General features: G+C 37.8%; 1 protein-coding gene across 3 annotated transcripts in view; it reads left to right on the top strand.

Moving 5' to 3' along the window:
- Positions 1–1,050: 1,050 nt before the first annotated feature.
- ghrb (growth hormone receptor b) overlaps positions 1,051–14,184 on the top strand; it is a 52,404-nt gene continuing 39,270 nt past the window's right edge. Inside the window, exons 1-2 of one of the 3 annotated variants that reach the window (XM_061980797.2) lie at positions 1,051–1,228; positions 8,219–8,297. In XM_061980797.2, the coding sequence (XP_061836781.2) occupies positions 8,228–8,297 (70 nt within the window). In that variant the 5' untranslated portion in view covers positions 1,051–1,228; positions 8,219–8,227. Of the gene's footprint in view, positions 1,233–8,218; positions 8,298–14,184 lie in introns of all 3 variants that reach the window. The other 2 variants (XM_061980796.2, XM_061980800.2) reach the window with 2 other exon arrangements.

Here is a 14,184-nt window from a genome sequence, read left to right as displayed (position 1 = left end):
GTAAATCTGACTGTGATGAAATCAGTGCCTCACCAGTCATGAACCTCACCGCATGTCACTGATATATATATATATATATATATATATATATATATATATATATATATTCTTTTTTATTTTTTATTTTTTTTGTTTATGCTAAAGTAACACCATGGACTTTAAGTGCCTTGATAATATCTAGACCAGGGGTCGGCAACCCAAAATGTTGAAAGAGCCATATTGGACCAAAAATACAAAAAAAATATCTGTCTGGAGCCGCAAACAATTTAAAGACTTATATAAGTGTTATAATGATGGCAACACATGATGTAAATATGCCTGATTAGCATTCCATAACAAGTCAACAATATCAACAAAGCTCACCTTTGTGTAATCACGCACAATGTCAAATGTTTGGTGGACAAAATGAAACAAAGAAGGAGTGGCATAAAACATATTTCTGTGGCAGCGTCAGAGAAAGTTGTACATGTAAATAAACTGTTGAGTCACAGTCCACACAACGGTGAGTTCAAGGGCCGCTGAAACTAGTAGGACAAAACAGCGCTCGCCAAATACTCTCATCAGCGAAGCATAAACACAAACATATTAAACAGTTGGCTTTCTAACAATTAGGAAGGTTTGTGTCGTGTTTGTCCTCCTACAGAAACCATATTACAACAAAAAATATATTTTTCACCCCATTTTTTTTCCATTTCTATACATTTTGTGAAAAAGCTCCATGGAGCCACCAGGGCGCTGCTCAAGAGCCACATGTGGCTCTAGAGCCGCAGGTTGCTGACCCCCGATCTAGACAAACCCCCTAAATACTTTGGTTTTGAATTGAATATAGAAAATAAGTTCTGGAAAACTTATGAGGTAAAAAGCCAACAAATTCAATACAACGTCGCCAAAATACGAATACAATTAATCATATAACCAGTCATTAACCCCCAACCCCCATTCAAGGAACACTGGCCCACCCGCACTAAAAATCTGAGATTTGCATGAACTTCCCAGACCAACCGATAGGTGGGGCGCTCCACCTCCACTCTTCATTCTTACCCACTCGAGCCAAGCAAAGAGGTTATTGGCTTCTCACTACGCTTCTTTCCACGGCGGTGTGTTCGTGGACGTAAATGAAGATTTTCCGTGATGCTTTCGAGGAAGTTGTCTTCTAGTTGTTCCTAGTTGGAAGAAGAAACCCAATGGAAAAGCGCGGGTGGGGACTCTCGTTTTCCTGTTTTCAGCAGTGAGTGAGTAGCGGGATGCAGCTCTCAAGTGTTTTCTATGTCTTAGTTGGAATGTTTCACCAAAACAAAATGGCATTTTTTTTTTAAAAGGAGGCAAGTTAGTTGTTTACTACGCATATCTTAGTCGGTTCTTGACAACACTTCTTAACTCTTTCCCTGGGGTGTTGCACAATCCTCGACAGCACACCGAGGGAAAATACATCTGGCAGTGAAAACTGTAAACAACAGAGTAAAAAACTATTTATACTACAGTGCACTTTATCTACTTGTAACATTGCCAAAACGTGGGTTTTTATATATTTTAATGTGTTACTCCACTGTTTCTGCACATTTACAAAATATAAGGTAATTCGGAAAACCACCCAAAAAATTTACAAATTATAGTGACCTTTTTTTTTACCCAATAGCCTACTTTAGAAATTATAAAAAAAAATTAAAAAAGACATAAACTGTATTGTTGTACTTATAAGACATACTGCACAATACATTTCCCTGTATGTAAAATGCTTACTTGCTGTCCTCACAATGCCAGGTAAAAAGTTTTACTTAATATGTATTTGTTACTAATTCACTCACACAGTCACTAATCTGTAAAATATTGGTACTTGCTTAATGATGAGCTGCTGTGCAATACAGTAGCTTATATTTATTGTTTTAAGTTCATTTTCAATCATAAAAATGCCTAATTTAGCCCACAAAATTTGCTTATAGATGCACATTTTTGACTAACAGTGTCACAATCAGCTTAGCCGGAGTAGGACCCAAATGCAGAGAAGAAGAAAAAAAAGGAATATTAACAAAAAGCGCACTCAAAAAGGAGTGAGGAAAACTAATTAAGGATGCACACTTAAGGTGTGGAGAAACAGAAATTGCACGCAAAGGTTTTGGCGAAGAAACAGGAAACGAGAAGCATAAGGGGAGCTAAAGCAGAGGAGATGACAACTGGAAGGGTGAACCATCAGGAATCTATTGGGGAGTGAAGGGACTGGAGAGCATAAGTAGTCAGGAGGAAATGAGTATCAGGCGTGCGCACAGGAACATACAACAAACAGAAAACAGGCCACAGCAAATAGGCCATAATCAAACTCAAGACTTTATTGTTGTACTCATAAGACATACTGCACAATACACATGTTTCCCTGTATGTAAAATTCTTACTTGCTGTCCTCACAATGCCAGGTAGTGCAAATTAAATAAAAAGTACAATATTTACTCAATATGTATTTATTACTCATTCACTCACGCAGTCACTAATCTGTAAAATATTGGTACTTGCTTAATGATGAGCTGCTGTGCAATACAGTAGCTTATATGTATTGTTTTAAGTTAATTTTCAAGCATAAAAATGCCTAATTTAACCCAAAAAAAAAAAAAAAAAATTGCTTATGGATGCACATTTTTGACTAACAGTGTCACAATCAGCTTAGCCGGAGTAGGACCCAAAAGCAGAGAATAAGAAGAAAAAGGAATATTAACAAAAAGCGCACTCAAAAAGGAGTGAGGAAAACTAATTAAGGATGCACACTTAAGGTGTGGAGAAACAGAAATTGCACGCAAAGGTTTTGGCGAAGTAACAGGAAACGAGAAGCATGAGGGGAGCTAAAGCAGAGGAGATGTACACGACTGGAAGGGTGAACCATCAGGAATCTATTGGGGAGTGAAGGGACTGGAGAGCATAGTATGTACCGAGGATGTCGTTGTGGCTTGTGCAGCCCTTTGAGACACTTGTGATTTAGGGCTATATAAATAAAGATTGATTGATTGATGATTGAAGTAGTCAGGAGGAAATGAGTATCAGGTGTGCGCACAGGAACATACAACAAACAGAAAACAGGCCACAGCAAATAGGCCATAATCAAACGCAAAACTTTACTGTTGTACTTATAAGACATACTGCACAATACACATGTTTCCCTGTATGTAAAAGTCTTACTTGCTGTCCTCACAATGCCAGGTAGTGCAAATTAAATAAAAAGTACAATATTTACTTAATATGTATTTATTACTAATTCACTCACACAGTCACTGATCTGTAAAATATTGTTACTTGCTTAATGATGAGCTGCTGTGCCTAATTTAGCTAGAAAAATACCCAAAATTTGCTTATAGATGCACATTTTTGACTAATAGTGTCACAATCAGCTTAGTAGGACCCAAACGCATAGCAAACAAATATAAAAATGAATATTAACAAAAAGCGGGACGGCGTGGCTAAGTTGGGAGAGTGGCCGTGACAGCAATCTGAAGGTTACTGGTTCAATCCCCACCTTCTACCATCCTAGTTACATCTGTTGTGTCCTTGAGCAAGACACTTCACCTTTACTAATATGTAAAATATTGGTACTTGCTTAATGATGAGCTGCTGTGCATTACAGTAGTTTATATTTAATGTTTTAAGTTAATTTTCAAGCATAAAAATGCCTAATTTAGCCCAAAAAATACCAAAAATGTGCTTATAGATGCACAGTTTTGACTAACAGTGTCACAATCAGCTTAGAGGAGAAGAAAAAAAAGGAATATTAACAAAAAGTGCACTCAAAACGGAGTGAGGAAAAATAATTAAGGATGCACACTTCAGGTGTGGAGAAACTGAAATTGCACGCAAAGGTTTTGGAGAAGTAACAGTACTCGGCAACGATGGGTCTGAGCCACAGGAAACGAGAAGCATGAGGGGAGCTAAAGCAGAGGAGATGTACACGACTGGAAGGGTGAACCATCAGGAATCTATTGGGGAGTGAAGGGACTGGAGAGCTTAAGTAGTCGGGAGGAAATGAGTATCAGGTGTGCGCATAGGAACATACAACAAACAGAAAACAGGCCACAGCAAATAGGCCATAATCAAACGCAAAACTTTATTGTTGTACTTATAAGACATACTGCACAATACACATGTTTCCCTCTATGTAAAATTCTTACTTGCTGTCCTCACAATGCCAGGTAGTGCAAATTAAATAAAAAGTACAATAGTTACTTAGTATGTATTTGTTACTCATTCACTCACACAGTCACTGATCTGTAAAATATTGGTACTTGCTTAATGATGAGCTGCTGTGCTTTACAGTAACTTATATTTATTGTTTTAAGTTCATTTGTAAGCATAAAAATGCCTAATTTAACCCAAAAAATACACAAAAAATTGCTTATGGATACACATTTTTGACTAACAGTGTCACAATCAGCTTAGCCGGAGTAGGACCCAAAAGCAGAGAAGAAGAAGAAAAAGGAATATTAACAAAAAGCGCACTCAAAAAGGAGTGAGGAAAACTAATTAAGGATGCACATTTAAGGTGTGGAGAAACAGAAATGGCACGCAAAGGTTTTGGCGAAGTAACAGGAAACGAGAAGCATGAGGGGAGCTAAAGCAGAGGAGATGTACACGACTGGAAGGGTGAACCATCAGGAATCTATTGGGGAGTGAAGGGACTGGAGAGCATAAGTAGTCAGGAGGAAATGAGTATCAGGCGTGCGCGCAGGAACATACAACAAACAGAAAACAGGCCACAGCAAATAGGCCATAATCAAACGCAAAACTTTATTGTTGTACTTATAAGACATACTGTACAATACGTTTCCCTGTATGTAAAATTCTTACTTGCTGTCCTCACAATGCCAGGTAGTGCAAATTAAATAACAAGTACAATATTTACTTAATATGTATTTATTACTAATTCACTCATGCAGTCACTAATCTGTAAAATATTGCTACTTGCCTAATGATGAGCTGCTGTGCAATACAGTAGCTTATATTTATTGTTTTAAGTTCATCTTCAAGCACAAAAATGCCTAATTTAGCCCAAAAAATACAAAAAATTTGCCTATGGATGCACATTTTTGACTAACAGTGTCACAATCAGCTTAGCCGGACTAGGACCCAAACGCAGGGAAGAAGAAAAAAAAGGAATATTAATAAAAAGCACACTCAAAAAGGAGTGAGGAACAATAATTAAGGATGCGCACTTAAGGTGTGGAGAAACAGAAATTGCACGCAAAGGTTTTGGAGAAATAACAGTACTCGGCAACGATGGGTCCGAGCCACAGGAAACGAGAAGCATGAGGGGAGCTAAAGCAGAGGAGATGTACACGACTGGAAGGGTGAACCATCAGGAATCTATTGGGGAGTGAAGGGACTGGAGAGCTTTAGTAGTCAGGAGGAAATGAGTGTCAGGTGTGCGCGCAGCAACATACAACAAACAGAAAACAGGCCACAGCAAATAGGCCATAATCAAACGCGAAACTCTATTGTTGTACCTATAAGACATACTGCACAATACACATGTTTCTCTGTATGTAAAATTCTTACTTGCTGTCCTCACAATGCCAGGTCGTGCAAATTAAATAAAAAGTACAATATTTACTTAATATGTATTTATTACTAATTCAATCACACAGTCACTAATCTGTAAAATATCGGTACTTGCTTAATGATGAGCTGCTGTGCATTACAGTAGCTTATATATATTGTTCCCACTAAAAGAGAATGCAAATGTTAAACCTTTAATACCATTTTTATGTTCATTTGATGTTCTGAAATGATATTGTTAAAAATAGATGTATTATGATTAAAATAGCCTCTGTTTGAGAAGCCTACTCTTAGTTCCAACATATATGATAGGCTTTGAAATGCATCATGTGCTCGCCCGGCCCGTCTTTCAAATTTCAAAAGTCAATGTGGCCCCTTAGCCAAAAAGTTTGTCCACCACTGTTCTAGATTGTAAATCATGTATCTTACCTGCACAGAAGAAGTTTGAGTAGGTATTCCAACACGTTGGGACACTTTGACAGCCATGTAGGAGGATTATGAGACATTTTTCATCTAAATGGGAATATATATCCTAGCTGTCGGCATCCTAATGACTGAAGACATTGTACAGTAAGTGATGTTTTATTATGTATGTTGGCTCTCATGAAGTCTGTAGTGAGCAGAAATCAGTGAGTATGAAAAAAAAGCAAACGTGATGAGTTTTTTTAAATTGTTGCGCCACGTATGCTTAAAATGATCAAAATACGCAAATATTAAGTGTTTTTATAAATGTGCTCGTTACTACATTACATATATACTTACATCATGTATATAAAACTCTATAGGCAGAATTGAACGGCTCCCATAGGCTCTATTGTGAGCAGACTTTTAATTGCATTTATTTATTTTCTTAGAGTGAATTCAAAACAAAATCCGTCGTCATGTCTCATTATGATTATGTACGATAGGCAAAACCGACATCAAAGAAGTGCAGTTCCCCTTTAAGTTGTGATTCACAAATAAAGGATGAATAAGAGTATTGCATTTTTAATATGGTTCAAAATGTTTATCAAGGTTCACCTTCCTTGTACTTTGTAAACACTTTGAATTTGAACAGTTTCTTATCATATTCATACATTATTTAACTTCTTTGCTTAATCCATTCCATAATTTCATTCCACATACTGATATGCTAAAGGTCTTAAGTGTTGTGCATGCATACTAATGTTTTAGGTAAAATGTGTTCTTAAGATTATAGTCCTCCATTTTGTTGAGAAGAATTGTTGTAGAATATTGGGTAGCAGGTATTATGTATGTATGTATGCATGTATTATTCTAACTGACCTCTTTTGTTACACGGTTAGCGAATGAAGAGTACTTTTGTAGTTCTGTCCCCCTATTTCTACACAATAACTCTGATATGGTAACACAAGCGAGCAGTAGAGCAGTGTTTGTCAACCTTTCAACAGTTTTTTCATTAAAAAAATCCAGAGGCACACCACCAGCAGAAAACATTGCAAAATTAAACTCAGCAGCCGATATTGACAGTAAACAGTCGTTCTCGCAATTGTTGGATATGAATTCAAACCATAACCATCACTATAACTTTAACCATAACCTGTCACATAACGCCGTGACTTATTTTGAGTTTGTTGGTGTTTTCCTGTGTGTAGTGTTTTACTTCTTGTCTTGCGCTCCTATTTTGGTGTTGATTGTCATGTCATGTACGGATGTACTTTGTGGACGACGTCTGCTCCACACGCTGTAAGTCTTTGCTGTCGTCCAGCATTCTGTCTTTGTTTACTTTGCAGCCAGCTCAGTTTTAGCTTCGTTTTGCATAGCCATCCCTAAGCTTCAATGCCTTTTCTTAGTGGCACTCGCCTTTTGTTTATTTTTGGTTTAAGCGTCAGATACCTTTTTACCTGCAAACCATCGCTGTCGTTCCCGACATCTACAATTAGCTACCTGCTGCCACCTGCTGATATGGAAGAGTATTACACGGTTACTCTGCCGAGCTCTAGACAGCACAGACACTCAACAACGGCACATTTGCGGATTATAATTACTGGTTTGCAAAAAATATTTTTAACCCAATTAGGTGAAATTACATAATCTCCCACTATTTTGCTGTTTTATGGTCGCTTTAGGGCAGCACGGTGGAACAGGGGTTAGTGCATGTGCCTCACAATACGAAGGTCCTGAGTAGTCCTGAGTTCAATCCCGGGCTCGGGATCTTTCTGTGTGGAGTTTGCATGTTCTCCCCGTGACTGTGTGGGTTCCCTCCGGGTACTCCGGCTTCCTCCCACCGCCAAAGACATGCACCTGGGGATAGGTTGATTGGCAACACTAAAATTGGCCCTAGTGTGTGAATGTGAGTGTGAATGCTGTCTGTCTATCTGTGTTGGCCCTGCGATGAGGTGGCGACTTGTCCAGGGTGTACCCCGCCTTCCGCCCGAATGCAGCTGAGATAGGCTCAAGCACCCCCCGCGACCCAAAAAGGTACAAGCGGTAGAAAATGTATGGATGGATGGTTGCTTTATAAATAGATCAGTTTTATGTGAGTGATGGTGCAAACTCAAACATGATGCCACTGGATTATTATGAATGTGTTGATCCTACTTTAGTTGTGTGACTTGTGACGGTTTGCCTGAGTGCTCTTGTCTCACGGTGGAGGTGGGCTGTACTCTGTGTGTTCAGCTAAATGGGCTGCACCGGAAAACTTAACACATCCCATATGATTTCTCCACAGTTCAACATCATGGCAACTGTTCTCTTCCTTTTCCTCTACTGTCTCACTGTCTCGGTGCTGGAATCTGCTACAGACAAAGGTATGTTTTTCTCAATCTTTGACTATTTTGCATTTAAAAAGATGTGCATGGTTCCCTTGTCTCACACTGGTTTTCTTGGTTTGAATAGGTAAATATTACCTGTGTACTCATACATTCACTTGTAATATGCTGCAAAACTATTTTAATCCAGAATATCACAAAGCATTTGAGGGTTCAACAGTCCTGTGTCAGTGTTAAAAGATGTTGCGCAACTAACTGGACAGCCTCCCACATGGACAGAGCGCAGATTTCTAGGGAAGTGGCTTCCCAGGAATTCTGCAGAACGCAGAGTACCCCGCTCTAACAATAGCAAGCTGTGTAACGCGTAGAGGGTCCTGTTTACAACCACTTCATCCTTCTGTGGCAGAGGAAAAGGCTTTGTTTTTACTACATAGGTTGTTTTTCCCCCCAAGCATAAATTAGTGCTCCATTGACCATTTATGTCTGGACATCCTGTGCTTCATCTCGTTATGTTAGACTGCCACTTAATAGCAGTGGTTAGGGTGGAGGATGTTTTCCCCTGTGAAGGTGGTAAATTTATTTATTCTTTGATGCTTTCAAATGGTGATTCTCCATTTATTATGTTAAAAGAACAAAACAAATCTCTGATGCCACAGTTAAACCTTTACTGTTCAATATTGTGCAAAAGTGATATTATTACCTTGGATTTCCACCAGATATCTAATGGCTGTTGAACGGCTACGCCACACGACGTCGCCATACTTTGTTGTCCATTAATACCCACCAGCGGGATCTGATGGCACTGACTTAATTTGATTCGGGGAAAAGACGACAGCTTTTCTCTTGCAGAAAGACTACTTTATTTTTGTATTTGTAGAAAGCAACCACAAAGCAGCAACAGCCACGACTACGAGAACCACCTTCCTGTGCGTCATTCTGGGTATTTGTTCTGTTGTGTTTATGTTGTGTTACGGTGCCGATGTTCTCCCAAAATGTTTGTCATTCTTGTTTAGTGTGAGTTCACAGTGTGGCGCATATTTGAAATAGTGTTAAAGTTGTTTATATGGCCACCCTCAGTGTGACCTGTATGGCTGTTGACCAAGTATGTCTTGCATTCACTTGTGTGTGTGAAAAGCCATAGATATTATGTGATTGGGCCGACACGTACTGTACCACTCTGTACAGCGGCGTTTTAAAAAGTCATACATTTTATTTTTAGAAACCGATACCGATAATTTCCGATATTACATTTTAAAGCATTTATCGACCAATAATATCGGCAGTCCGATATTATCGGACATCTCTAATGGAAACTGACATACATGTGATTGAAATGCTGTCATTTGGAGAAGAAGGAAGGTTTGGGAAAATAATTAATTAACTAACCGCCGCGTCCTGAACTAAAAATTAAATTATGAAGCTAAATTAACAAGAACAAGCCATACACTCATAACACATCTCACCTGCTTGTGTTGTTGTGAATGACATCATCAATGTAAGATCTATGTACAAACAGGACAGCAGTTGCAACTTGAGAGGGCCTCTCTCTTTTTTTTTTTTTTTTTTTTTAAACAGCCTGAAGTCGTCTCAACACGTCAAGCTAAGAACAACAGGACACTTCCCCCTTCACAATAACAGCGCTGTGTGCAACATTTGGTCTGATTGCGCTAACAAAATAAAACGTTTTAAAAATGTAAACGCAAAATGCACTTAAAGCACGCATTAATACATTTACAAAGTTATTAGGCTTTGACCTAAAATACTGGTCAAAATTGTCTAAAGATGTATTGCACCAATAAATGTTAGGATTTTGGCATTTAAATATCAAACATTTTATTACATTTAAATTTACGACACAAAAAGTACCCACGTTTTGGTGGTAAAATACATATTAGTGTAAAAGGTAAAAAACTAATTTTTTTTTTGTGGAAAAACCTACATTTATTGTTTTCTTTTATAGCTAATGTTATTTAATTTATTGTTGTTATTATTAATAATAATATTATTATTATTGTTATCATATTATTATGTTGTTGTTATTTCTTACTAATTTATATATGTTTGTTTTTTCAATTACATTTAAACTTGAGGTTTTGTGGTACAATGAATACTCATGTTTTCCAATTAATGAAACAAATAGTGTTGTTAATAGTGATTTCAATATCAATCAAAATAATCGTGATTATTATTTGTACTATAATCGTCCAGCCCCAGTTCAGAGTTCACACAGGCCCCAAAATAAATATCCAGACTATGCCTGTAAAATTATTCTTTGATTTTTTTAGACTTAGACTTAGACTTCCTTTTATTGTCATTCAAATTTGAACTTGACAGTACAGATAAGAACAACATTTTGTTGCATTAGCTTGTTATAGTGCAGGATAAAAGAGCAATAAGGTGCAGATATAAATAGATTACTGTACAGATAAATATATTGCACTTTGCATATGCATCCACGTTTATGGATGTATGTTATATTGTCTTTATATTCCAGTGAGTTAATCCGTTTTGGGGGGAATTGAGGGGATTATTATGATGCGTTCAAGAGTCTTATGGCCTGAGGGAAGAAGCTGTTACAGAACCTGGAGGTTCTGCTACGGAGGCTGCGGAACAATGAAATGTGGGCTAATACTTTACAGATACTGTAATATGATTGTTTATGTTTTTCAGTCAGTACAGATTGGTGTCTTATTGCATTGTGTTGTGCATTACAAGCTCAAACACGTTTCGTGTCGTCGTAGAAGCGAGCTTACCTCTTGCTGTAGTTAGCCTCTACTGCTAAGACCGTAGCACGCCGATGTGTTAGAACGCCAGAAAAAGAGTTCCTCGGTTCTCTATTTTAATGATTGTGAACGATAGGCATAATTCCAAAAAAGGGCTGTTCCCCTTTAATAAGAAAGTCATTATAAAAATCCTTGTTTATTTTAACTATTTTCTCTAAAAGTCGCACCGGGGCTATAACGTGTTTTATTTGATTACTCAATTAAACCAACAAATTAATCGATATGTTACTCAATTACTAAAATAATCGATAGCTGAAGCCCTACTTACGACTCAAGAACCTTAACTTACTGTATAAGTATTTAAACATACAAATGGTTCGACACTGCAGCTAAATTAGGAACCTTTGTAACCCGTTTTGAAATCGTTCTTTTATCATACGTACTTACGGAGCCCCTAAAGCAGGGGTGTCAAACTCAAATACAGAGTGGGCCAAAATTTAAAACTTAACAAAGCCGCGGGCCAAGGTTGAACAAATTAACCTTTTATTAGGGACCCAAACAAGTTTTGCATTGAATATTGAACAAGCAAGGCTTATATAACTTTATAGTGACATGCGAAATCGAGTTTCAAATAATAATAATAATTAAAAAATATCAATGGCATATCAAATAAAATTTAGATAAAAATGTAGTTCCTCTTTTCTATTTGCAGCCTTCTGAGGTAAATATCAAAATAAACTTTTTCCACAGGCTAGTAATAAATTTGAAAATAAAATAACAATAATGAATGACTCAAACATTCAAGCCTTGAAGTAGCAAGAGAAAGTGCATGAATAAAACGTTAATTATTGCTCAGTTTGCTACACTGATTTGCTTTAACACAGTTATATAAGCAACGCTTATATAACTTAAAAGTGCAAAATCAACTTTCAAAAAACAAACGAAAAAACATCAATGGTATATTAAATAAAATTTAAATAAAAAATTTAATGACTCTTTTCTATTTGCAGCCTTCTGAGGTAAATATCAACATTAACTTGGTGGGCGGGGGCGGAGTTTGGTGGTAGCGGGGGTGTATATTGTAGCGTCCCGGAAGAGTTAGTGCTGCAAGGGGTTCTGGATATTTGTTCTGTTGTGTTTATGTTGTGTTACGGTGCGGATGTTCTCCCGAAATGTGTTTGTCATTCTTGTTTGGTGTGGGTTCACAGTGTGGCGCATATTTGTAACAGTGTTAAAGTTGTTTATACGGCCACCCTCAGTGTGACCTGTATGGCTGTTGACCAAGTATGGTTTGCATTCACTTGTGTGTGTGTAAAAGCCGCATATTTTATGTGACTGGGCCGGCACGCTGTTTGTATGGAGGGAAAGCGGACGTGACGACAGGATGTAGAGGACGTTGAAGGCAGTGCCTTTAAGGCACGCCCCCAATAATGTTGTCCGCGTGGAAATCGGGAGAAATTCGGGAGAATGGTTGCCCCGGGAGATTTTCAGGAGGGGCACTAAAATTTGGGAGTCTCCCGGGAAAATCGGAAGGCATGGCAAGTATGAGTATTAACTGTGAATGTGGCGTAACAGCAGCACCGCCGCTGTATAATGCTGGCGGGCCAGCTCTAATGTTAATTTGATATTGCCTCAAGGGCCAAGTGAAATTACACGGCGGGACAAATTTGGCCCGCGGGCCAGAGTTGGACATCCATGCCCTAAAGGGACATGGGGAAACATTTTTTTTTAGATATGTATCTAAAAACTATAGTTTCTCGAGCGCACGAGAAAGCATTGCATGCGTGCGGATGGTTTTAGGTGTGTGTGAAAATGCCAGTTCAGGAGTTAATTCGGCTGCATTTCCAACTCGGACTTACCCCCATGTCGTTAAGGGTGTTGTGGCAAAATGTGAATGCCTGCCAAAAATGTATTTCCTTCAGCGCTCGCTGAACCTGCATTTTTGGCTTGGTCTGTCCACAGCTAATTACTAGGTGTAAGACAAACACTTTATCGTCCTGGTTATTGTATCGCTACGTGTTTGACATTATTCAAGACTTTATCGTGCCCGGAAAAGGACAATTTGCCTCTTCTGTGGTATTGATGAGATTTAAAGGAGTGTTGTTAATCTGATGTTGATGTGATAAAACCTCTTTCTTGTTTGGAAGATACACACAATTGTAACTGTTATTTCTTCCTGCACATAATAAATATGTACAACGTGTTTGGATGTATTCATTTATGTAAAATTGTCATTAAATGTAATATTGCCTGACAAAAAGTCATTTGGTGTAATATTTTGATATTTACACATTGCATATTTACACACACATATTTTACTAGAATACCCTTATGAGCATTATATATCAAAATCAAGTACCTACTGTACTGTTTACTTGTTGAAATACCCTTTTAGAACAAATATCTACCCAAATGTCTACTTTGTTGCTGCCAAAAATTTATTTCAAGTAATATTTTGATATTGACACTTCTGATCTCTACATATTCTACTAGAATACACTTATGGGCATTACATATATGTATAAATAAAGTACCTACTGTACTGTTTACTTGTTGAAATGCCCTTTACAAAGCTAAAAACTACCAAAACGACCACTTTGCTGCTGCCAAAAATTGATTCCCAGTAACATTTTGATATTGACACATCTCACCTTTGCATATTTTACTAGAATATCCTTATGAGCATTACATGTATCAAAATCAAGTACCTACTGTACTGTTTACTTGTTGAAATACCCTTTTTAGAGCTAAAAACTACCCAAATGGCCACCATTGCACCCCTACTGTAGTAAACGAATTGACTCTGAATTATTCAACCTGCGGACATTTTAAATTTATATTAAACCTATTCCAGGATAGAGATGCTCATCATAGTTACAGCCTAAGAGGAAACAACAAATTATATTTGCCTAAATTTAGAACAACTTTAAAATCAATGTGCATTTCAGTGCGTGGAGTCAGTCTGTGGAACAACTTAGGGGACGAGTTAAAAACCTGTTCTAACATGATTACATTTAAAAGACTGTTTAAAAAAGAAGTACTGAAGAAGTACGAGGAGGAAAGAGAGTGATGCCCTAAGCACAGAGCGATGGGAGAGAGGTGTATGGTCAGAGAGTGTTTGGGCCTGTGTGTGTGTGTGTATGTGTGTGTGTGTGTGTGTGTGTGTGTGTGTGTGTGTGTGTGTGTGTGTGTTTTGTCTCGTC

This window comes from Nerophis lumbriciformis, linkage group LG20 (assembly GCF_033978685.3).
Source record: "Nerophis lumbriciformis linkage group LG20, RoL_Nlum_v2.1, whole genome shotgun sequence".
Taxonomy (NCBI): Eukaryota; Metazoa; Chordata; class Actinopteri; order Syngnathiformes; family Syngnathidae; genus Nerophis; species Nerophis lumbriciformis.
The sequence above is the reverse complement of the archived record's forward strand: the minus strand, read 5'-3'. Positions and strand labels throughout refer to the sequence as shown.